Genomic DNA, 25,093 nt, shown 5'->3' on the forward strand with positions numbered 1-25,093 from the left:
CTGTAGTTAAAATAAAAAAGAAAGAAGTAAAATGAAGGAATTTTGGTGTTGTGTTATCTTGCTATGTCTGGCTCGCACTGGAGGTAAGTTAATGATGTAATTGGCATGTTTTAGGCAATTTTGGGACAACGATATGTGAGATTTTGTCTATTGCTTCTATATAGCACAGTACAGATTATTGTTTTGGTGCCAAAAGTGTTCGTAACGCGCTCTAATTTAGTCCAGATATCACCAAACATCTGAAAACAGAAAAACAAGTTTATTCATTAGGGACGGCGGTTCTCGAACTGAGGTCCGTGGCCCTTTAGGGGTCCCTAAAGGAAATTTTCCGGGGTCGGCTAAAAGGTTAATTGACGTACTTCTATAATCTTATTTAGCGTCATTTTGTGCCACTGAATAAGACTCCATTGCTAAACGATAGAAAAGAAAGTGTTTGCGCACAATCGTAATGTTTTTTTTTGGTATTGTCTGTGATGTCACAAACTGTTTTGAATCATTGTTATGCTTAAAAAAATCAATCTTCGTTTTGCTAACATCACGTTCCAGCTAACGGACCGCGAGCCCTCGATATAATGGCAAAGGGACCATTTTTTTTTAAATAATGAAAAAGTTTGAGAACCACGGATCAGGGAGAACTAGCAACAAACGATTATGAGCAAACATATAAGTAAACATTTAAGAGCTGAAAACTGAAACACTTCAGTCCGTAATGAATCTCCCGCCGACTACAGATTATAAATAAGGGTTCTTGTTTTGGATTAGTTGAGTATTTAGACAGTTTAATAAAAATACAATAAAAACTAGGCGTCATCAGTCTCAGAAAACTTACCAAGTTCTATGTCAGGTCAAAATGTAACTCCGGTCCACGTAAAAATACTTCAACAGAAAACATGCGTTGGTCAGTGTCCTTCCATTTGTTTGCGTTGTAACCAGTGATGCTAAATCTCATAAAATTTCTTAAAACAGTTCTATAGAACCGGTGCACACCGACTCAATCTCACCCTTGGCTATAACGCAGACAAACGAAAGGACAGACCGTAACAGTGAACACATGTTTTCTGTCAAATTAATTTTACATGAAGCGGAGTCAGAGTTAGACCTGAAATAGAGAAAGTTTTCAGGGCTAGACAGGTCGGTCATTAAACAGTTAATATAATGGTAATACATAATACACTACAGTCAAGTTTACAACAGGTTTAAATATGTTTTTAAAACAGTACACTTGTGTGCACATAAACAACAGCTGGTGTCACAATAAGCATATCACATAAAGTGAATTGGGCAGCTATTTAGTTTGAGATAGTGTGATTTATACTTTGCTTCGGTATTACTTGTAGGATTAGTAAAATAAACTAATATTTAAAACAAATCAAAACATCCAATGTTGGTAACTATAATTTGTGCTTGAAACGATATGTTTAAACGGTGAGGTACGCGCAGGCATGTTACATTTTTGCTCTTATTTGCCTTAGAGGCCGTATATACTAACGAACTTTCCTAAGAACCAATCTTTATATCCTTTTTTCTAGTTTGCTGTTCCAACGTTCACGAAGGATCATATCTGCAATTCACAAATATCCCGGCTAGCTGTGATACTTATCAAATGCGTTTCAGCTCAACACTAAATCCGCCTAATATGGCATTTTTCTTTCGAGATTCTTTGGTGAACAACGATTATTGCAAGGTGAACGTTTTCGATACAGAAATGCGTTGTAAACGCTCTTCAACAATCGCAAAAAAACTGTTGCCTGGTTTATGAGTGGTTTGGTGCGTAACAAAATAGCAGCTTGAGCTATGAGCTATGAGCTTGATATATATTACAGAGTTGTAAGTCGGGCCGGGTTTTTGGAGCTGTGTTCGGGCTTAGGTTTCTTCAAGAAACGGGCATGGCATTACACTCTGTGTCAGTGTTTCTTTTTTTAAACAAATTTCACTAGCAAAGTAGCTAGTTGCAGACCTGACCTAAAGTCAAACAGCCTTGTTTAAGACCAATTGTCTCTTGCATAGGCGCCGAGTTTTACAAAAATGCAAGGTGGCGGAAGTAAAATATGACGTCACTAATGCGTGCGACCACAAGAACTCAAAATCAAAGCCATTACAACACATTCGCACTGACAGAAAATTGTGTGTTTGACGCCATAAACCAGGCACCAAACTAGGTTGCAGTTTTAAGCCATGTTTTGTGGCTGCATCGCCACTGCAGTACGCTTGTTTGAAAGCAAAATTGTTACTAATTTTCTTCAGATTTGACGATATTTCGTCCGATATCGCTACAAACTAACCAAAATGTGCACGGTGGCCGCCACCGTACTTTAAAAACCCAAGGTGGCGGCGCCACCCCGCCACCGCCTACTCGGCGCCTATGGTCTCTTGTGTTTGTTGTCGTGGTCTTTCCTGGTGTTTCAATCAAACATTCGGGTCTAAAGGGGCTTCTCAAAAACGAATCGGGTTCGGGCCAGGTTTTAGTCTTGTGCTCGGGCCGGGTTCGAGCCCCAATTTTAGGCCTGTTTACAACTCTGATATATTACGTTTAAGATATTTTCATGGTTATGTCCAATTATCAATTGCATAAACTACGGATAGATTAGCTTTGAAACAGGAAAAATGCCATTTTTGATAGTTTAAATCGAGTAACAATAAAATACAAACATAGCCGAAGCAACGAAAGGCATGAGGTCAGTCAATATTACATTTACCAACTGTGAAACTTCTGTCAGAAAAATAAGAAAGTTTTAATTAAATCATATTCGAAATATCATCTACCAATCAATTGTTCATAGATTTACGCGGGTCTAAATGAATCGGGCGTGTTTTTGGAAACAGTCAAAGGTGGAGGTTTGATCATGCCCCTTGACATTCCAGGAAAGCATGTATTTATTAATTGCAAGACAAATGAAACAACAACAAAAACAGCTCAATTTGATGTTATGCCAGGTAAGCTACATACACTAGATTATTTTTTCTTATTTTTTGAAAATGAATTATTTTTTCTTGTTTTTTGAAAATGATTATTTTGGAAAATGAATTGCAGTTTTGCCGTGTTGGGTAATACGATAATTGATTTTAGAGATTTTTTTTAAAATTAGTTGATAACAAACATACTTCTTGTCCCTCTTTAGATTTTTCTTGTCCCGACGTGGAAATTCATGATTTGTTTTACGAAATGAAAACACCAGGATACCCAGGAAATTACGGGACATACCAAACCTGCCGATGGACTTTTATTCAACCAACCGAAAAGTTTATTGATTTTGATTTCACACGTTTTGATGTGGAGTACCTCTACGATTTGTTTTTAGTGAGTTTAACCCTGAGGTTTAAAAACGCGGTAAAAGTTTGACAAATTTATTTATTTAACGCTGCACACACCAGGTCCGGGTGAAATTTTTGCAAAATCTTAAGGCAGAAACGATAGAAAAGGAAACGTTTTACTTGTATTTAAAGGTAAACTTATAGGTAGTGGCGATTTTTGAATGTATTTATTAATAGAAATATCGTGATAAAAAATATTGGTATCATCCCATTCTCACAATGGATACGTCATTGACCACAATCAAGCAAATATTCTGTACAGATTCAAGCCGACAATGGCACAATTGTTGCCTGGTACGGTACGGCATCAGATGATTTCGTTTTTCAACATACGGCTAAAGTTGTCAGGATTGCCTTTGTCGCCGACCAAACGATTCCGCGTTCCGGACTTTTCGGTAACGTCTATGCAAATGAAGTGGAAAATATATGTGATGTCAGTTGGGTCGTCTTCAGGTAATTCTTGATTTGCTTGTTTTGCGAAAAAAATAAAAACTCTTCCAGGCGCTTCTGTCCGAAATATCATTGTTTTACCGCAGACTTAACGAAACTCAACTTGATGCATTGAACTACGGAGAGGATGATACACTTTACATTGCTGAAAACAGCGAAGTGCCACTCTCCGGCGTTCACAATTACTGTCAAGCTACAGGAACTGAGCCACGATTTTCCTTTCATTTTTCCCAATGCGCAAGTTTATCCCGTGAAGTAATACATGAGTTTACAAAAACCTATTCCATCGTAGTTTAATCCCTTTAACGAAAACGCTTGTTTCAAAGGAAGGAAACGGTAACATGGTAGCAACATTCAGGATTTGGCTTGTGAGAAGACAATCTACAGGTCCCATTCGCCGATTTTATGATTACACTGTGAATGTGACATGCTCATACAACGCAACTCGAGCTGTTATTTTGGAAAACTTGAAGCCAAACGTTCAGTAAGATCATCATATTTTTTTATTTACCTCAGTAGTTACCTGCCTTATAATTGTGAAGAGTATTTTTAATTAACAAAGTTGTTGCAGTTATAAAGCATTTCGGGCCCAATTTACTGTTCGTGGTAAATCTGAAAGAGTCAGTATAACAAAACAAGTCCTTTAGTGACTATAATCGCTATAACTAGTATAAACTCAATAGCAGAAACTTTATTGCAGTTTTACTATATTACCCACACATTTTTTGCAGTGTGAAAGTGTTTTGCCTAAAAACATACTTAGATGCATAGTGTGACAGAAGTACATGCCTCTTACGTAATATAATAAAATGCCAATTACAGGTTTTTGAGCTCGTTCCAAACTGTTGTTTTGTGTTCAGAGAAATAGGAACAGCCAATGACCCAATTACTGGAAATTTCGACATTTTGTTCAATCTCTTCAGTAACAGTTACTTTAACGAGACTTTGACCGAAAACTCACAGGTAATCGTCCCCGATTACATCTTTGGAAAAGCCGAACTCGACGAGATTTCTACAGATGGATCCAATTTTGTTGTTCAGGTCAGCATTAAAACGTATTCACAATTTAAATTGCTCTACATATTTTTTACCACCGACAAAGTGTGACAACTATACTATAATTGGTTTGTTAACTGATCGATGATTTAGGACAGTGGTCGGTTACCGCCGGTCTGCGAGGAGTTCGTTTCTGGGTCGTATACTTTTTAAAGTTAAATGCTTAAAACATTTTCCTAATTTATCCCGAGGATGATAAACTTAAATTTGGGCGTTTTCATTGCTAAATATTGTTTGTATTTTTGTATGCCGGTTCGCGATAAAATTTCAGTTTCTAAAACGGTCCGCTTTTAAAAAAGGTTGCCGGCCCCTGATTTAGGAGACAAAAAACGCTCACTAAACTTCAAAATGCCAAAACATATACTTACGTTTCAAAACCTATGTTTAGTTGAAATACTGTTGGGCCACACATTCGGAAGACCCCACTGAGGAAACTACATATTCAATCATACAAAACGGGTAAGAACGTACAAATTTTGGTGAACCACCTTTTGTCAGATGAGCATAAAATTTGTTTCGAAGTAAAGCGACATAAAAATAAGACTGTCAGATAGGTATATCCTTGAGGTATTGCTGTACTTTCTGACAACAACAACATCTTATTTTTGACATTTTGGATTTAAGATGCCCTGCAGCAGCCCATGGAGATGAAGGATCTGATGCAAAGGTAGTGATCCGAAATTACAAGGACAACTTCGCCACATTCAAGGTGAAAAGTTTCGTGTGGACAAATGTGACAGACGACCAACAATCAATTTATATTCACTGCGATGTGACAATCTGTCAAAACGCCACTGGCCTTTGCCCAGGACCGGTAAGTTTTTTTTCCTCTTGTTGATCGAAATATTTCGCACAAATTAATTGTTATGTTTTTGCAAAAGTCTGCAGTTAAAAAATAGTACACAAATTCTAAGTACACAAAAAACAAAGTGGCAACTTGTCCTACTTTGCAGACATGTGGAGGTCGTAAACGTCGGACAGCTAGAGTTCAAAACCAACCAAAACGCTTGTCCTTTGGGCCAATCTACATGAAGCCAACTACAAAATCTGAAGAAAAAGGTACAATTATTTCGTTTAACGTTCGTTTAGTCCAGTGGTTCTCAACCAGGGCCCAAGCCCATTTTTAAGGGGGCCACAGGTCCTACAGGGTTACTTGAAGGGGGGCACGAGGTCCAAAAGTTACTTTTAGGGGGCCACGGTCCACGAAAGGTTGAGAACCACTGGTTTAGTCTTTAAATGGGTATTGGCCTTTTTCTTGTCAGCAATATTTATGCAATTAGGCAACTGATTGAAAAATTAAAGTTTAGTCATTTTAAGTGCAAAGCGGTTAAATTCCTATATCGTCTCTAAAAAATGACTTCATCTAACTTTCTTTTAGGTGAGAAAAACAGGAACAAACTACAACTGGCGTATGAAGCAAACATGGGTCATAATTTTAAATTTTATGTTGTAGTTGTGTTGGTCATATTCGTTTGCGCTGCTTCAATTTTGGCTTTAAAACGCATGTGAAATGTTTGAAATTGACTGTAATTGCTTATATTGATTGTCCATGCCAGTGGTTCTCAAACGTTTTTATTATTTTTTCAAAACGGTCCCTTGGCATTATTTCGAGGGATCGCGGTCCTTCATCTGGAATGTGTATTTGAGAAAAACGAAAGTTGATTGCAAGATTTTAGCTAGTTATGCAAACTTGCGCATATTAATGATCCAAAGACATCATGTGACATCACAGACAAGACAAAAAAATGCTTTACGAATTACGATTGTGTGCGAACAATTGCATTTCTGATATTTGTCATTTAATAAAGGCTATTGTTTAGCAATGGAGACAGTCGATTCTCAATTATAACTTTAATTTACACTTATTCAGTGGCACAAACTGACGCTACATAAGTTTATACAATTACTTCAACCGCTTCGCGGCCCCCCAAAATTGCCGCACCCCTAAAGGACCGCGGACCCCAGTTTGAGAACCGCTGATCTAGGCTATGTTTCTTGGAATGTCTGGTAGAGTAACTTTGCTGCAACAAACTTTATTCAAACCATTGGATTACATATTTATGTTGAATTTTTACAGATCTTAAGTGTCTCGCTCATTTATTGCCAAAACATAAACGATGATCGAATAACTGACATTTTTTTAAGAGTTTCGCTGGTTTCGACAACTTTAATTCGCTTACATAAACATGGAAACTTGGGTTGTATACCTTGCTACGTTATCTACGTTGCATACGCCTTGCTATATGCTCTGTACCAACGATTACGTTGTACAATATATGTAACTTACAGTAATAAAGTTTATAAACAGAAAAATGTGATCTAAATCATTTGAGCATCTGGTGGGGGGAGAGATTAAGTTAGTTTACCAGTAATACAGTATGTTTGCGCACAATTAAAATGTCAATGTAGAAAGACCATATCTTGGCACCCTATAAAAGTCGCCTCACGGGCTAAGTTTGGAAAGACGGCGGTAGACACGTAAATATACGGCCCGCGCGAATCATTACTAAACTTATCCGGCGCGCAGTGAAAATGTTTGGTGACCCCTGCTTTATACCAAGAAAATAGATATAACTTCGCCAGATACACAATCTCATCTTCAACGCTTCAATTTGCCACATCTGTGTTCCAGACATTCATCGGGTCAAAAAAGACATCCAATTGAACAGCAATGCTGTACAGCTGTATATTGTTCTGCAACATACAGAATGCTGATTGTAAAGGCAGCGTTTACCTAGTCGTAATTATCCTGTATGTTTCCGCTTTTGATGATTTAAGCCTCGTTGTCATACGGTACTGGTGGATGCTGTTCGGACCGCCTTATTCAATGCAGGGATTGTTTTTCTGATACTGATATAATCGCGTTTGAAGTGAAACGTGGCAGAGTCTTTTTCCGAATAGGTAAAACAACGATCTTTGTTGCCGAAAACGATATCTAATATTAATGATTTATTTCAGTGTTCGTGTTGTTAAAAAAGAAAAGAAGGAAGTAAAATGAAAGAATTTTGGTGTTGTGTTATGTTACTATGTCTGGCTCGCACTGGAGGTAAGTTAATAGCTGCAGCGCGTTCTACACAATTTTGCGCTACATACCGATGCGCAGCTATTTCCGGTTTGGTGATTGTGTTTAGTGCTATTGTGTCACTGTGTTTTCTTTCACCAAGCTAACTCAACTCAACTCAACTCAACTCAACTCAACTCAACTCAACTCAATTAAACTTTACGAAACAAAAACCGAGATACACGCTGATATTCTTGCTCAACAAGAAAATCATACGAAGAAGCACTGTTAATCTCACAGAAGGGTGACAAACCGAAAACCGAAAACCAGAAACACAGTTAAACACGGGTGACCAAAACAATATTTCGTTGGGTTAAGACTAGTTTCCAGTTTTGTTTGACCACAACAACGAACTAAAGGTCATCAATGATTCGTTTGCCTGTGTTGCCTGTGTGCGCTTTCGTGCAAGAAGAAGGCAATTTCGCTTGCTCATCAAAGAGTCGAGTTGTGGAAATAGCGAAAAAGGAAATCGTGTTTATAAGAGGGAACGGTTGCCACGCAAGTGAAGCTGATGCTGCGCACGCTACAATACCTATTGCAAACGCGTATATCCTTTTTATCACCGAGAGTTGGTAAAGCAATCAAGTAATTTTGTCAGACCAGTATGGATACGTTTATTGACGGAAAGCAGTTTGCTCTAAAAATAAACGTTTTGCCAATGCACCAAGCAATTTCTTTCAGTTAAAGTTTTTAATGGCTACTTGTGCGCAATCAGAAAAACACACGTAATGAGGTCAAAAAAGGTTTATTAGACACTCTGTTTAACACACGTAATGTAGTTTAACACAAAACGTCTGAGAAATTCTTCGGGTACAAAAAAGATTAGATGGCCAGCAAGGTTTCAAACAAACAATCGCCGAAACAGAACAGCAAAATTAAGAAATTGCTTGAAGTTGTTTTTGGTAGTTGTCCTACTACAATTACAAAACAAGTTATCTTACCTACAGTTTCCACGTATTTTTTTACAGCAAAAATTATAGGGAAAAAAATGATGTTTCGCTTTCTGTTGATAGTGGTTACATTGTCACGCAGTTCCTCACTTCCATGTAAGTATATACAAGAAAAAAAATGACTAAATGGTTTGCAAAGTTTTATACTATATCTCAGGAGTGTGCTACCTTTATCTATGAGGGGCCAAATACAATTAACATGGTTGTTTCGTGAGTTGCACCTGGTTACGACATACGTTTACTTCACTTTGTTGCGCACCTAGCACCTTTATATTGAGACAACAGCTACCAGTAATCGTGTCATTACAAATTATCATTGAAGTCGCTTGCTACCATTACATTAAAGTAGTTTATCCTCACTTTATTTAAATTCCAAATGTCTGAACAAAACGTCGCGAACAACTTTTATACCCCAACGCGATATACCATATTTTTATTCTACAGGAAATTTACGAACTTACATCATACGCCTGAGTTAACGAACGAGCTTTGCTGTTTTGGCCATTTTTGCATTTTACGCGTTTTACTTCGACTGTTAATTTAAACAAAGTCTTGTAGTGAAACCGACAGCTTGCCGAGCACACAATTTTAGACCAATTTTCACTCGAATCGATTCGTGCAATTCGTATTTCTAACATACAAATGTAATTTAGGCTATACATGGTGATTTTAAACACAACTTCGTCACCATGCTAAACTACGATCAAAGACTATAACATCAACACAATACATTAGTAAAATCATGAACCAAACGTATGGTAATGTGTACCGAACAACTTTTCTACAGTAAACTAACGTTTACTTTTCCAGACCCTGCTAAAGAGAACAGTGCTTCATTTTGGAAAACTTCTGGCGATGAAGCTGTGATGGACGCGGTTGAAAAGTTCGAAAATATCAACAAAGGAGTCGCAAAAAACGTTATCATGGTTATCGGTGACGGGATGAGTTTGGGAACGACCACAGCGGGAAGAGTTTACATAGGACAGAAGCAAGGAGAACTCGGAGAGGATCATGTTACTCAATTAGACCGCTTTCCCCACATCGGACTAGCGAAGACCTACAGTCGTAAGCTAATTAAAGGGGCCTTACAATTGCTCAAGAAATTCGGTCTAAGCCATATTGCATTGGCAAAATGTTGCAACCTCGTGTGTCCACATTGACTACATAACCGTTAAGTTAACCAACATTTTGGCAACAAATATCCTTTATCGTGGAATGTATTTTGCGTTCTGTATGAGGTTAAAGACAGTAACCAACGGTTTGTTACAAACTGGCCAAAAAAATGACGAATGTTGCAAACATACGTGAAAGATCAGCAATGTTAATGTCATTATATACAAGACATTCCTAGAAAGCTTTCAAAGACACAGACAATGCGACTTCGCTTTCAAAACTCTTTTGGCTTGTATGCAAATTGTTCTAGGTACTATAGAGCTGCACTCGGCAAATTTTACGCATACATTTTAACTAACAGGCACAACCAATTTGCCCAAGATCGAATAGGCGACACGGGGAAGATTGATATAATCGATTAAGTTGATTGTCATCAGCATGATGCACACGTTCGCTAAATGCATATTGTTAAAGTGGTTTGCCACGTAAGCGAGTTGCACGAAAATAGAAACCACTCAGTGCCAACAGTTCACCCCATGCATTCGAGATCAGATCATCGATGCCATACAGATAAACCACAATAAAAATATCACGGTCAGCGATATCTGAATCTCATTATTGCCGTTTATTTCCGCAAGGGTGTCACATTACTGTTGGCGATACGGTCTTTTAAGGGGTAGTGGTAATTGTGAGCGAACCTCAACGTTTATATGTGTCCATTAAGCGAGATAAGGGAATTGATAACATCTACTGAATGACGTGTTCGAAAATGAACCCTGCGATGCAACGCAAAAAAGGCTCGTTTGCAGCAAAGTTGCATGAATGCACATGCTTGCATATCGCAGCATTGATTTACCTCATTCTTGACTTTTGTACACTCTTTTTCAACGTTTAATTTAAGTGGTAACGATATTGTGTCCATGGCCGTTTAGGATCTTAATCGATTGCAACAATTAGGGACAAATATTCGTTCACGCACAATAAATGTCTACTTGGTGATTCAGTGTACATTTTAAAATTTAAATCAGTTTAGTCCGCCCCTGACAGATATGTTATTGCCTTAATCACCTGATAAAGCCGCATTCTTAACAGAATGTATGTTTTGATTATTAAACTTAGCTCACCTTTAAACTGTCATTTTTTCATCAAGTACAAAAGACTTGCTAAATGTTGCTTGGTAAAAAGGTTGGAGATTGTCTTTGATTTAACTAAAATGAAGTCGCATCATATTAGTACTGTTAATAATTGCTTTCTACTTTTGCAGTGGATCACCAAACACCTGACAGTGCTAGTACAGGAACAGCACTTCTTTGTGGAGTTAAAACAAGAAGTGGAATGCTGGGGGTGACAGGAAATGCAGAAAAGTGTGAACAATCAACAGAAAACCATGTTTATTCAGCCCTCGAAAAGGCTATAAAAAAAGGTTGGTAATAAGACTTCACAAATTTTTGTAACCAAGATCGAATCGATGGGCCAGGAGTACTGAAATTTACAAGATCAAATACTACATATAAAATGTGTCAAATGAATAAAAAACAGCAAGTTTGAAAAAGAATACAAAACTAAAAAACATTGTCTTAATTTAAGTCTTAGTTTACTGAATACATTTTAATGACTACAAAAAAAACAAAACTGTGCCTACCACAATGCAACAACATGTAAAGTTTGGAGATTGACCAAAGATCTGTAAATTAAAATAGGTAAATTTTGCACATAAATTTGCATATATGCAACTGATTATATTTCCATAATAGTGACAAGACAATTACATTTGTTCTTTTACATAGCACTTAGACAATTTTACAGTATCATGTATCAATCATCCACAATGTTATTGCAACTCGATATGAAAACTACCCATGAGTATTTTAAAACCAGCTATTTTTACTTGCCCTACAGAAAATCTCAGTAGTTATAAGAGCATTACTCACTGCAATGTCCATCAATATTTTGTATTGCTTGTTGGGTTTCAAATATATAGCAATATTTTGAATGTATCATTACAAATTACAACAAAAATTTGTAAAATTGTTTCATAGACTAAATTAACTTTTGAAAATATAATATCATGAAATATAAGCAATAACAAAAATCACCTTTACCTATGACTAAACTGATGTGTACTGAATATTTTCTGAAATTTAACACACATAAAACATATTGCTACTATTTTATAAGAATGAGCCTTTTTCAAGTTTAGGCAGCATATACACAAAACAACTTTAACAATTGGAAAATGCATATTTATGTTTAGGTAAGTCTACTGGTATTGTGACTAACACAAGAGTTCAACATGCAACCCCAGCAGCATCATATGCTCATATTACTCAAAGGTAAACAAAAAAAAGTTTATGCAGTCATTTTGACATATGCTTTTTGCAAATATTTGATATTTTAGTTTTTTACTGTATGCAGGTAAACTTTATATTAAAACACTTACTTAAAGTCTACAAATCCGGTATGCAAACATTAATTATGATTATTGCATCAAACGTCAACTCACTTTTTGCAACAGACAATAAAAACAAAAAATAAGAATCAAAATAGAACTACACATTTGAACAAAAACATTTAAAGTGCTTACCTTTGTAGAAAACGCGTTTGATGCTCCTCCAACAAAACTTGTTTTGGCTATAGTGGATGATTAAGTGTCATATCATAAATTTAGGGTAAAAACTCACAGTCAAAGCCGCTGAAAAACTAATTTTTGAATCATTTTTGCTTTTCAGACGTTGGTATTCGGACAGAAGAGTGCCAAGAAAAAACAGGAAAAACTGCAAAGATATTGCAACGCAGTTGTTTGAAAAGCGTTTGGGCATTCAGGTAAATTGCCAAGTTAGCTGTAACCTTCTGTTTTTTGTTGATGTTTTGAAAGGCGGCATACAACATTGCAGTGTTTCCAAAATGAAAATGAAAATAAGAAAATGTATCCAAAACATGTTTGTTGTTGCAGGTAATACTCGGTGGAGGGAGATCTCCAATGCGTCCAAACAACGTCAAGGACGAAGAATTTCCGTCAAAGAAAGGCGAACGCCTTGACGGAAGAAATCTGATTAAAGAATGGGAAATGGATTTGAATAAGCGGGGGAAAGAGGCCGAGTGAGTTTAATGGATTTAACACATTTTCTTTGGACATTTTCTTTTTGTTGGCTACATGTATACTTCCAACGCACATGTTTGCAACGGCAATGATTTCAGTCGCATATCTATTTAGTTTGTTATCTTATTGAAACTATGTTCGGGTTACGGGGTCAAATTAGGACTACATTCATTCAACGCAAAGCAAATTACATTTTGAATGAAAACGTACAACCAAATACCACCTTGTCGTGCTTTGATTTGATCTCTTTCAGGCCTAGCGTCTTGTAAGCACATGCTAACTTTAAAAGACCAAATTTTACAGGTACGTTTGGAACAAGGAACAGTTTATGAATGTGGATGTCAACAGCACCGACTATTTGTTAGGTTTATTTAGTCCGTACGAGATGAAATATAAGCTTGACCGCTTTAAAGATGTGAGTGGGGAACCAAGCCTTGCCGAAATGGTGCAAAAGGTCAGTTTGAATTGAATTTTGATTTATCTTTAGCAAATGTTATATTTGTAAAAATACTTAAAAATTGTAAGTCATGTGATTTAACACAACTAAACGGCAAAATGTCAAACGTCAGGCATAATTTTTCGATAATATCACAACCCTCAAACATCCTAACCTGAAAATTATGTTGTTGTTTCATTTTTAATATGCTTTACGCGACAAAAACGGTTTTAAGTGTCTTAAGGGCATTGTTAAATGCAAAACCAGCCTATACCGCGGATAAAACACGACCTAAACATCACATACCCTGATCGAGCTCGATGTAGCCTCACCACACGGACGTGGATGGCGATATCATCGACAGGAAGTGTGGTTTTCTCAAGTCTGTTTACATTTTTGATTTTGCACACCTTGAGTGACCGTTTTAGGGTTGATACACTACGTTTTGCAGCTGTGCACTGCGGTAATTGAATTACAAACCAACGTCGTTATAATAAATACTTGATGTAGCACATGTCAACATGAGCGGAAGTTAAAGGTCGAATTAATATAAACAGGTGTTTATATGAATGTTAGCACTTCAGGTGCTTATACTGTGTTCGTGATACTCACTGTTACATCTCCACGTTCAGTTACGCATGATTAACTTGTCTCATTATTCCACTGCTATGACGTTACAATCGCCATGTGCGTAACAGTAAAATTAGAAGGCCTTTGTCTGTATGTTGCAATGATTAGTTCATTTTACTGTACAACGTGGTCGAGTAAGGTGATTTATTACTGCATTAAGTAAATTCGTTTGTGTTGCATTTTTAGAGACGAATAAGGCTAAATTAAATATTGTGACGACTGACTAATTAATCTTCAAGTGAAGGCTGTTTACCGTGATTGTCGGTGAGTGTTTAATTCGATTTGTGACCTAAATTAATTCATGGCTTTATGTGTGACTTATGGCATGCTGTATTTTCCTATAGTGATTGCAGCGATTGTTTCATCGTCTTGCAACTGTTGATACGTGTACTGTACCTGTTGACCTGTGTCGCAAAATAGTTGGTAAGTTAGTCATTGGCATTTTTGTGCGTTGACATATGTCAATGTGTTTCGTTTTCTTGTTTAGAAAACCGTTCCCGTACCCGTTCCCGTTTCGTTCTCAACCCTGTTTCTGTCCGTTCCTGATTGTGTACGACGTTGTGGTTGTTGCCGCTGTTGTCGCTGTGGATTATTACACGTGATTCGGGAAGTGTGATTTGTGTGGGAAAGGGCGGGGCGTGTTTCAACGTGACAAACCCCTTTGTGAGGCTCAGCCTTGCAGGTCGGCCGTTCAGAGTCTACATAAAGAAGTTTTCAACTATTGCTCGTTGAAAAGGAAGTTTCAACTGTCGCTGATTGAGAGAAGCTTTCTACTCTTCCTTATTGGAAAGAAGCTGTTGCTTGGTTAAAAAATGAATTCCGACACGATTGAAGAAGATAAGGGTGAACAGCTCATCAAATTGCAACGTTTATTGCAAGAATCCTACACCCAAACGGAACGTTTAATGGTCAGTCCCAATAACTTAGTTTCTGTACATTCATCAGTGCGAATTATAAATGAAAGGTACCGACTTCTTGTGGAGCACATTACTTCAAATTCACCTGAAAATGAAGACCTTGTCAAGGATTTGTTAAAGCGATACGCTGAGGAGAAGACGGAGTTTGATAGCAGGGTTGCTGAATGGATCGAAAAGGCCCAGCCTGCTACGTCCCCACCGCCACAAGCTGGTTCAAAAAAGTCGGCAAAAAGTTGCACTTCTAGTTGCCGTACTTCAGCAAGTACGAGTTCCAGTGTTCGTAGAACTGAAGCACGAATTAAGCTTGAGATGGCTCGCGCAAAACTTCGTCAGGCCAAGGAAAGACAGGACGAGGAGAACGAGCGACGAAAGAAGCTGCTTGATGACGAACGCAAGTTGCGTGATGAAGAACAGAAGTTGCGTGAGTCAGAGCGCCGATTGACAGCCGACGCAGAAATTCGCGAGGTACAACGTCAAGCCGAACTAGCCGAAATCGAAGCTCGCGGATGGGAAGGTAAATTCGAAGCGGAATTCGTTTATCCGCCAACCGTAGAGAGGCCTTTTGTGCAAACGGTCACCGAATGTCCAAAACCTGTACCGCGTTGTGATAGGCAGGAGCTGCCTAAAGTAAGTCATCAGCCTCCTATCTATGCTACTCCGCAATACGATTGTCAAAATAGGAATAATCCCACAGTAGCGCAGGAACCTCGTTACAGCTCAGATGAGCGTTTTCTACCGCGTCCGAAGATAATGTCATTTAACGGCGATCCAATGGAATACTGGACGTTCATTCGCAACTTTGAAGCGCACGTTGCCACTAAAGTTCACTCTGACGATTTGCGGTTGGTTTATCTGCTGCAACATTGTGATGACAAAGTGCGACCTAAAATTGATCACTTGACGAAAAGGCCAGTCGAGGGTTACCGACAGGCACGTCAAAAGCTATTTCATGAGTACGGACAGCCGCACATTATCGCAAATGCCTGTGAGCAGCATTTGAAGAAGAGTCCTCGCTTGAAAGGAGATCAACCGGAACGACTAATGCAGTTTGCAGATCTGCTGGAAAAATGTCTCACTACACTGGAGGATATCGATGAATATGCCGGTCTTAATTCACTTGACACCATGCTGCAGCTCATTGACAAGTTGCCATATCGCTTGCAGGAAAGATGGATAGAGCGATCAGTCGAAGTTCTACATCGCACTAATCGTGAAGCCGGGTTTAGCCACTTTGTTCAGTTTGTTTCGGAGCGTGCTGAGGTGGAAAATTCCCTCTACGGAAGTAGGATTATGGGTTCTAGGCGCGACAAGGATCCTGGTCCACCGATGAGAAAGCCAAGAGCGTCTGCGTACGTTGTGAACCCAGTAGAAGTTCGGCAGCGTCCGGCAGAGAGGCCGACTACTTCCGCTACGTGTCTGTTCTGTGGTAAGGCTCACGATTTGTCCAAGTGCTTTGAGTTTAAACGTAAAACGTACTCCGAACGTGTGGAATTTGTCAGTCGTAAGAGATTGTGCTTCAGATGCCTTACTCCAGGTCATCGTGTAAGAAGATGTAAAGCGAGAACTGCCTGCGAAGAAAACGACTGTTCGAGTCACTATCACCACACATTGCTGCATAGGCCTGCTCCAGCCGCAAAGCCAGAGTCACCAGCGACACCGGTTGAACCACAAAAGGTCGCTTCATGTTCAGTAGCAACGCCCGGCGAATGCGGTTACGACGACGTGTATCAGTGTGTCGTACCGGTTGAGGTAAAATACGAAGGCCGGAAGGTTTTAACTTACGCATTTTTGGATATCGGCTCTACCGGAACCTTCTGTAACCAAAGGTTGATTAAAGCCCTGGGCATGAAAGGTGAAACTAAGGAGATTGTTTTGCAAACACTGACAGATGAAGCCAAAGAGCATACGGCTGTTTCAGTGAGTTTCTCTGTTTCTCCAGTAGGTGGCGGAGATGATATATTTCTCCCTAAAGTAATAACCGTTGGTGAAATCCCCGTTCGTCCTAATCCGATTCTTAGCAAAGAAGCATTAAGGGGTGCCCCACATTTACGTGACTTGGATTTTCCCTTAATCGAGAAAGGAACTGTAACATTGCTGATTGGTCTGGATAATCCAGACGCCTTGTTCATTGATGAGATGCGTCGTGGTCCAAAAGGGAAACCGTTTGCTGTCAAGACACCTTTTGGATGGACATTATTTGGCCCTTCACTCCTTCCGTGTGCATCATCGAGGTATCAGGTGAACTTCGTGAAGTCTAGAGACAGCTCTTTACAGAAGCAAATCTCTAGTCTGTGGGAGACAGATTTTGGGGACGAAACTGCTGTTCTAGATTTCCCCACGTCGCGCGAAGACAGAAAGACGTATGGTATCATGCAAAAGAACGTGAAAATGGTGGAAGGTCACTATGAGCTGCCGTTGCCGTGGAGAGAAAGCTCAGCTTGTTTGCCAGATAACAAGCCAATGGCCGAAAGACGGCTGACGTACTTGAAGCGACGCCTGGAGAAGGATCACTCACTGAAGGAAAAGTACGTGAGCACAATGCAGTCCTACCTCGAGAAAGGGTACGCAAGAGAGATACCTCGAGAAGAAATCGAATCGGTTGATGGTGTTTGCTGGTATTTACCACACCATCCTGTACTTCATCCCCGTAAACCAAACAAGGTTCGTGTAGTTTTTGACTGCGCTGCAAAGCACAAGGGCGTTTCCCTCAATGATGTGCTGATGCAGGGCCCGGATCTCGTAAACAGTTTGGTGGGTGTTTTGACTCGATTTCGCAAAGAGCGGTACGCTTTGGTGGCCGATATAGAATCGATGTTCCACCAGATTCGTGTTACCCCTAAGGACAGGGACGCCTTGCGATTTCTGTGGTGGCCAGGAGGGGATTGGACAAATCAACCAACAGCGCATCAAATGACTGTGCACCTGTTCGGGGCGACTTCATCCCCTAGTTGCGCGAGTTTTTGCTTGAAGCAAACAGCCTTGGATTTTGGTCAAGATTTCAATGCACAAGCGTCTTCGGTCGTCAGAAGAAATTTTTACGTGGACGACTGCCTGACTTCGGTTGCATCTACAGTGGAGGGAATTCAAATGACCAAAGAGATTTCAGATTTGTTGTCACGTGGAGGATTCCACTTGACAAAATGGCTCAGTAATAACCAGAAGATTCTGTCAAAAATTCCTGAAGAAGAGAGGTCAAAGGCAGTGCGAAACAAAAGCTTGAGTGATGACGTCACAGAGAGAGTGCTTGGTGTCCACTGGAACGTGCACGAAGATACGTTTGGATTTAAGGTCAACCTTCCTGAAACGGCGAAGACTCGAAGAGGACTTCTTTCTGCATTGAGTTCACTGCACGACCCTCTTGGATTCGTTGCACCGTGCACGCTTGGAGCCAAATTATTACTCCAAGGTTTGTGCAAACGTGGAGTTGGCTGGGACGACTGCATTTTGGAATCGGAAGCAACACAATGGAGCGAATGGCTTGGGCGTTTACCGAAGCTTCATGACCTGTGTCTTCCTCGTTGTTTTAAGCCCGATGATTTCGGCGATGTGCAAAGTTGGGAGTTACACCACTTTGCAGATGCTTCCTCCGTGGCCTACGGAGCTGTGTGTTATCTGAGGATAGTCGACGTCGGTTTGCGTGTTCACTGCGTGTTTCTTGTTGGCAAGTGTCGACTAGCGCCGCTGAAAACAGTGTCAATTCCAAGACTGGAACTGACGGCGGCAGTTCTATCCGTGAAGCTAGATGAAATGATGCGACGAGAGCTTGGCTTGCCAGTGCATCGGTCTGTGTTCTGGACAGACTCCACTGCCGTCCTACAGAGCATCAGGAATTCGAAGAAGAGATTCCCTACGTTCGTTGCTAATCGAATTGCAAAGATTGAAAGGCAAAGCGATCCTTTAAGCTGGAGACATGTTCCTTCAAAGCTCAATCCGGCAGACGAGGCGTCACGTGGATTGACGTCAGAAGCGTTAGTGACGTCTGGCCGCTGGTTGCGCGGTCCGCAGTTTTTGTTGGAATCTGAGGATCACTGGCCTGTGAGTCCGATTGTTTTACCCGACTTGCCTGCTGAGTTCAGTCCCGTAAAAAAGCAGGAAGTCTCCATACATATGGTCGTAGAGAGGCAGTCCATAGTTGAGAGGATCATCCATCGGTACTCTTCGTTGCATCATTTGAAAAAGAGTATCGCCTGGCTGCTTCGATATAAGAAGTTTTTACTGTCGCGTGTTCGCGGTAACAAGGCTGTGGTGGAGAATCGTGGATCATTATCTGTTGAAGAATTAAATGCTGCCGAACTGGAGTTGATTAAATATGTGCAGCGAAAGCATTTCAGCCCTGAGCTTGCTGCGTTGGAGAAGGGATCTCTTTCCAAGACCTCTGTGAAACGTCACATGTTCAAACTAAATCCAATGGTTGTTAACTCCGTGCTTCGAGTTGGTGGTCGACTAGAAAAGGCTTTCATTCCGTACGATGCCAAACATCCGATTCTTCTACCACATTCGTGTCATTTTACTGACTTGGTTATCGAGAGACATCATCGTCTTGTCGGACATTCTGGGATGGGCCACACTTGGTCGTCGCTGCGCCAAAGGTTTTGGATACTTAAAGGTGGAGTAGCCGTACGCCGAGTGATTGGGAATTGCCTGTTCTGCAAGAGAAGAAATGCTTCCGCTGGAGTACAGAGGATGGCAGACCTTCCTTCAGCAAGACTGCATCCGGACGAGCCCCCGTTTTCACACGTAGGGGTGGATTATTTCGGTCCCTTTCCAGTTAAGCAGGGACGGAGCATCGTGAAACGGTATGGAGCAGTGTTTACCTGCCTTTCAATTCGAGCTGTCCATATCGAAGTTGCCCACAGCCTATCTACAGACTCGTTCATCGACGCGCTTCGTCGCTTCATTGGTCGGCGTGGGAATCCTGTAAATATATATTCCGACAATGGGACGAACTTTGTCGGTGCAGAACGGATACTGAGAGAATCACTGCAGTCTTGGAACCAAGTTCACATTGAGGAGTACCTGAAACAAAGCGGAATTCGTTGGTCGTTCAATCCCCCGACAGCCAGTCATATGGGAGGTGCGTGGGACGAATGGTGCGCTCCATCCGGCGAATTCTGACGTCTCTGATGACACAGCAAGTTGTTTCCGACGAAACATTGTCAACGCTTTTTGTTGAGGTTGAGTCAATACTCAACTCGCGTCCTCTTGTTCCTGTCACCTTTGATCCCCGAGATGATGAACCGATCACACCCAATCATCTCCTGCTCATGAGATGCAACTCGAATTTGCCTCCTGGCTTGTTCGACAAAAAGGACTGTTACGTGCGGCGCCGTTGGGCGCAAGTGCAGTACTTGGCGAATCAATTTTGGATCCGCTGGGTTCGCGAATATCTACCGAACATCATTTCCAGGCAGAAGTGGTTCCAGAAGAGGAGAGATCTCCAGATCAACGATGTGGTTCTCGTCGTGGATGATTCACAGCCACGCTCCAAGTGGTTGATGGGTCGCGTTGCGGATACATTTCCCGATAAAACGGGAACTGTACGCTCGGTGCTTGTGCAAACGCGATACAATCGTGTCAAACGACCGATTGCAAAACTTTGCTTGATTGTCGCCGCTGAAAGTGATGTTTAGTGTGCTGTTTTGTTTATTGAATTTCGTTGAACGTTCGATGTTTGTTTGTGTGTGAAATGTATTTACCCGGGTCATACATTTAGGTGGGGGTATGTTACATCTCCACGTTCAGTTACGCATGATTAACTTGTCTCATTATTCCACTGCTATGACGTTACAATCGCCATGTGCGTAACAGTAAAATTAGAAGGCCTTTGTCTGTATGTTGCAATGATTAGTTCATTTTACTGTACAACGTGGTCGAGTAAGGTGATTTATTACTGCATTAAGTAAATTCGTTTGTGTTGCATTTTTAGAGACGAATAAGGCTAAATTAAATATTGTGACGACTGACTAATTAATCTTCAAGTGAAGGCTGTTTACCGTGATTGTCGGTGAGTGTTTAATTCGATTTGTGACCTAAATTAATTCATGGCTTTATGTGTGACTTATGGCATGCTGTATTTTCCTATAGTGATTGCAGCGATTGTTTCATCGTCTTGCAACTGTTGATACGTGTACTGTACCTGTTGACCTGTGTCGCAAAATAGTTGGTAAGTTAGTCATTGGCATTTTTGTGCGTTGACATATGTCAATGTGTTTCGTTTTCTTGTTTAGAAAACCGTTCCCGTACCCGTTCCCGTTTCGTTCTCAACCCTGTTTCTGTCCGTTCCTGATTGTGTACGACGTTGTGGTTGTTGCCGCTGTTGTCGCTGTGGATTATTACACGTGATTCGGGAAGTGTGATTTGTGTGGGAAAGGGCGGGGCGTGTTTCAACGTGACAAACCCCTTTGTGAGGCTCAGCCTTGCAGGTCGGCCGTTCAGAGTCTACACTCACCAAGAATATTTAACACCGACTCTATTGAGTTTTGAAACCACTCTGACGGAAGCTGGAGTAAACCACGTGTTCGTGACGTCAATACGTGTTGTGTTTATTGGATTCGTGATGTTTATAGAAGTCATGCACCGGTCGCTCTTAAGTTTGGCAAGTTCAGTCGTTGCTAGTAGACCACCTAACAGTGGCCATGTATAAATAGACACACCTTGTGAAGTGGTACGATGCTGTAAAATGACAGGAAAATGTGTACAAAAATACGACATTTTATACTACTGTTCTATGGTGGTATATACTTAACCAATGCATGTATACTTAAACAAGTTAGTCTTTGTATTTGTGCAGTTAAGGTAAAAACAACAGATCACAATAAATGAAGGCTTAAATGGCACCTTAACCGGTTTCCATAAACGTTTTTGTGTACTCGTCTTTTCACATCCAGTGTATCATCATATACAACCACACATAGACGAGGCCGAAATAATTTTTGTAAACTACATTGAAGGCCTTTAAATTTAAAACTAGAACGACATTTTTAAAACAATCCGGGTCAGACGTGTTGCATTTGTAAACAGAAGCGTCTCAGACCTTTTCGACATTGCCACCTTCGACGGAACGTAACGTCTAACTCTAAAGTTTTTACCTCTGAAGCCAACATAGAACGTAATTTACAAATTAAAAAACATTATAAAGGCATAATGTTTTTGTAAAAAATGATGTAAGCATGAGTATTTTTAGGTTAACTTCTAACGCCCTAATTTTTTACTGTTTGACACTGCTTCGTACCAATCTTAATCGAGCTGCTCTTTATCTCTATGAGTCACTGCAGTGCTTTGAAATCATAGGGCCGATTGCTCGTCACTAGGACTAACGGTAATCTGACTATTTTACATTTTGTGTATTTGTGAGCCTTTTAGGCCACGTGTCTTTTTTATCGCAGGGACCGCTTCGCTTTAAAATTTAATTATAAATTAATTTTTTCAGGCGATAGAGATTCTGAGCAAAAATCCTAAAGGATATTTTCTGCTTGTCGAAGGAGGATTGCTTGATAAAGCTCACCATCAGGGATTGGCAAGATATGCTTTACAGGAGTTTATCGAAGTCGACAACGCCATCGAGGTCTGTATTAACTCGATAATAATTGAATAAACCGGGGAACGGTCCGGCGCGCCTGACCTTTATACCGACGTAAAAAAAAATCTTGATCGGGATTCGTCCCCGGAAGCGTCCTGGGTTCGAACCCCGGGAAAAAAGGATGCTGACGGTTGGGTCATTTGGGTTGCGTTTGCTTTTATAATAACAATAAAACCTACTTATAAACTTAGTTTCTAACAATAAATTAAATTATTTACCCTATCCGCAGCCTCACTGTCGATTTTAAAAACTGTGCTCTTTGCGCCATTTAACGGTTGTAGCAAACGTTTGTCTGCTGTGACTTCTTATGTTAGTGGATCAGAGTTGCAAGTCGGGCCGGGCTTTTCGGGCCGGGTTCGGGTTCGGGTTCGGGCCGGGTTCGGGATTAGGTATTTGTCAAAAAACGGGCTCAAAACGGGCCTGACTTTACGTTCCGTTTCCGCCATTTTTAGTAACAATTCTCTGGCTTTGCCCTAATGCCCACCCGACTATAAAACGTAATGTTTACCCCATTGTCAACGATTGTTCATTGTGTTTGTCTTCTTATTTTTTTTCTTTCTCATACTTTGTTGCAAGGTTTTCGTGGATAGGCCTGTCAATCAAAATTTCGGGCCCAAACGGGCTTCTCAAAAACGTTTGGGGTTCGGGCCGGGCTTCGGGCTCAGATTTCGGGCCCGCTTGCAACTCTGTAGTGGATATACCTTTTTCGACAGGTTGCACGTGCTATGACTTCAGAGGAAGATACTTTGTTTTTGGCTACGGCTGACCACGGTCACATGTTTACATTTGGTGGTGGGGCAGTAAGGGGAAATCCTGTTATGGGTGAGTGTTCGGAATATAAAGCGTTAGAAAAAAAAGATTTGTTACCCTTAACAATATCGACGTATATTAAGCTTTCTTGTGTGTTAATAGGCCTTGCCTCAAGTCAAAGACATCCCACAAAAGCGCTCGACCTCCGATATTTTACTTCGATTCTCTACGGAACTGGACCGGGATTCTCGATTTATTCTAAAACCATTCCTGTTCGAAAATCTATAAAGCCATGGGAAATATGTAAGTATTTACATTTATCGCATGATTTTGCGAAAGTCCTTGTCAATATGAACCCATACGTTTGTAGGCCCAGCGCACATGGATTTTTGTAGTATTCAACCAAACAAAGTGGATGATGTGGTTGGCCAAAATTGGCGTAAACATTTACTTTTTAATTAACATATTTCAAGGAGGTTTTAGGCTTAGTCACAATATACTTTTTTGATACGCCAGTTCAGTAATGCACACAAATTAGTTACCACTTTACTTGTATGATGCGAATAAACAATATCCCCATATAGATGTTCTGGTTGCTCAAAAAGTTATGACGTTTATAGATTCAAAGTCGTTTCGTCCACAAAGTGCGATTCCGCTTAATGCTGGCACGCATAGTGCAGAAGACGTCGTGGTGTACGCCAGTGGTCCAATGTCCCATCTCATACACGGAGTCAACGAACAGTCCTATATTGCTCACGTGATGTTCTACGCCGCCTGTCTTGGTAAGATTTATCACGTATGCACCAAGTAGACCCAGTCTTTGGCCACGATTGAGTAGCAAATCAAATCCCTGACGAGTCCAAGACGTCACGTTCCGTTTTCACTGGTACGCTAAAAAATGGCGTGTGTACTCTACGTGTACTCTAATCGGCAACAAACCTTTCCTTTTATATTCATTCACACTTTACAACCTTATTCAAATAAAATTGAATTAAACTTAAAAAGATGAAATAAAGTCTAAACAACCCCAAGTTTTACACCAAAAGCGAACACACGCTTTTGAGGCAATACTTGTCCAGCTCGGTATTCTATAATGTTTTATTTTAACAAGAGATTTTTAGAGAGCTTGATTGCAGCAAAATGCGCCCGCCATTTTTTTCAAATAAAACAATGGTAATTTGCACCCGGTGGAAGCGCGACGCGATAAAATTGGAACTAGAATACAAAAGAATAGCGTCTGCAACAATAGATGGGACGCACAAAAACCATATTAACGAGATGACAGAATGTTGTCACGCGGCGATCAATAACATACATTTTGCTAAGTTTTTTCATCGGTTGATTTTTTTTGAAATGTGTTTCGATAGCATTACAGTTTGACAAAACAGCGATCGTCGATGAGCATGTTGCCTGTCTGGGAGTCATACACTGTTTGCTCTTTGATTCTCAGTAATATTATTTAAATTTTTAGGGGAGGAATACAAGCAATATGCGCACTGCCAAAATCAAAGTTCATTATCCGAAAAGCAAATGATGGAAAGCAAAATCACCACCGAAATCGAAGAAGATGGTTTCGAACCAGAAGCTGAAACTGAAGACATTTAAATAATTTTTTCCTCGAAATGTTTTATTAATCTAAATTTACCTAAACTTTTTATGTTACAACGTAATTGGTGTTCTGCCCTTTAAGTTTGTGCTCTTTAGCCGACCTCATTTTTTAAAAATAAACCAACCATTCG

The 25,093-nt window shown here is 40.1% G+C and overlaps 3 protein-coding genes and 1 long non-coding RNA gene across 8 annotated transcripts; 3 read left to right on the forward strand and 1 right to left on the reverse strand.

Annotated features, from left to right (window-relative positions):
• LOC145219170 (ZP domain-containing protein-like) lies at positions 1 to 7,122 on the forward strand. The gene is made up of 12 exons (XM_080086559.1): positions 1 to 83; positions 1,530 to 1,684; positions 2,781 to 2,934; positions 3,120 to 3,298; positions 3,575 to 3,765; positions 3,849 to 4,017; positions 4,089 to 4,246; positions 4,623 to 4,803; positions 5,207 to 5,277; positions 5,443 to 5,632; positions 5,772 to 5,877; positions 6,197 to 7,122. The coding sequence occupies exons 1-12, from the start codon at positions 32 to 34 to the stop codon at positions 6,325 to 6,327; spliced, it is 1,737 nt and encodes a 578-aa protein (XP_079942685.1). The 5' UTR covers positions 1 to 31; the 3' UTR covers positions 6,328 to 7,122.
• Positions 3,575 to 12,678, reverse strand: LOC145219174 (uncharacterized). Of its 2 annotated transcripts, XR_013857874.1 has the most exons (5): positions 12,527 to 12,678; positions 11,585 to 11,626; positions 11,067 to 11,424; positions 5,765 to 5,865; positions 3,575 to 3,714 (listed from the first exon to the last, which is right to left on the reverse strand). It is a non-coding gene; the product is annotated as an uncharacterized LOC145219174 (long non-coding RNA). The 2 variants fall into 2 exon arrangements; XR_013857875.1 differs by lacking the exon at positions 11,067 to 11,424.
• LOC145219171 (alkaline phosphatase-like) lies at positions 8,839 to 25,091 on the forward strand. The gene is made up of 12 exons (XM_080086560.1): positions 8,839 to 8,925; positions 9,640 to 9,894; positions 11,207 to 11,365; positions 12,197 to 12,275; positions 12,672 to 12,765; positions 12,896 to 13,041; positions 13,346 to 13,496; positions 22,455 to 22,589; positions 23,318 to 23,426; positions 23,517 to 23,657; positions 23,975 to 24,136; positions 24,826 to 25,091. Exons 1-12 carry the CDS (start codon positions 8,868 to 8,870, stop codon positions 24,957 to 24,959), a joined length of 1,623 nt encoding a protein of 540 aa, XP_079942686.1. The 5' UTR covers positions 8,839 to 8,867; the 3' UTR covers positions 24,960 to 25,091.
• On the forward strand, positions 14,092 to 21,381 carry LOC145219167 (uncharacterized). Of its 4 annotated transcripts, none has more exons than XR_013857872.1 (2): positions 14,092 to 21,188; positions 21,253 to 21,381. XR_013857872.1 is itself a non-coding variant. In XM_080086554.1 (2 exons), the coding sequence occupies exon 2, from the start codon at positions 14,921 to 14,923 to the stop codon at positions 20,138 to 20,140; it is 5,220 nt and encodes a 1,739-aa protein (XP_079942680.1). In that variant the 5' UTR covers positions 14,092 to 14,531; positions 14,596 to 14,920; the 3' UTR covers positions 20,141 to 21,381. The 4 variants fall into 4 exon arrangements, 2 of the variants coding, with proteins under 2 accessions (XP_079942680.1, XP_079942681.1); XR_013857873.1 differs by having other exon boundaries at positions 14,092 to 21,029; positions 21,110 to 21,381; XM_080086554.1 differs by having other exon boundaries at positions 14,092 to 14,531; positions 14,596 to 21,381.
• Positions 25,092 to 25,093: the final 2 nt, after the last annotated feature.

Source organism: Phallusia mammillata, chromosome 3 (assembly GCF_965637545.1).
Source record: "Phallusia mammillata chromosome 3, kaPhaMamm4.hap1.1, whole genome shotgun sequence".
In the NCBI taxonomy this organism is placed as follows: domain Eukaryota; kingdom Metazoa; phylum Chordata; class Ascidiacea; order Phlebobranchia; family Ascidiidae; genus Phallusia; species Phallusia mammillata.

Bases quoted from the DNA above. Each gene is read 5' to 3' on its own strand.
- LOC145219171 (XM_080086560.1), top strand. From the start codon at position 8,868: ATGATGTTTCGCTTTCTGTTGATAGTGGTTACATTGTCACGCAGTTCC. The intron at 13,042-13,345 runs GTGAGTTTAATG...CAAATTTTACAG, and splicing joins AAGCGGGGGAAAGAGGCCGA to GTACGTTTGGAACAAGGAAC. The intron at 13,497-22,454 runs GTCAGTTTGAAT...TAATTTTTTCAG, and splicing joins TTGCCGAAATGGTGCAAAAG to GCGATAGAGATTCTGAGCAA.
- LOC145219170 (XM_080086559.1), top strand. From the start codon at position 32: ATGAAGGAATTTTGGTGTTGTGTTATCTTGCTATGTCTGGCTCGCACT. The intron at 4,018-4,088 runs GTAATACATGAG...CTTGTTTCAAAG, and splicing joins GCGCAAGTTTATCCCGTGAA to GAAGGAAACGGTAACATGGT. The intron at 5,633-5,771 runs GTAAGTTTTTTT...CCTACTTTGCAG, and splicing joins CTGGCCTTTGCCCAGGACCG to ACATGTGGAGGTCGTAAACG.
- LOC145219167 (XM_080086554.1), top strand. From the start codon at position 14,921: ATGAATTCCGACACGATTGAAGAAGATAAGGGTGAACAGCTCATCAAA.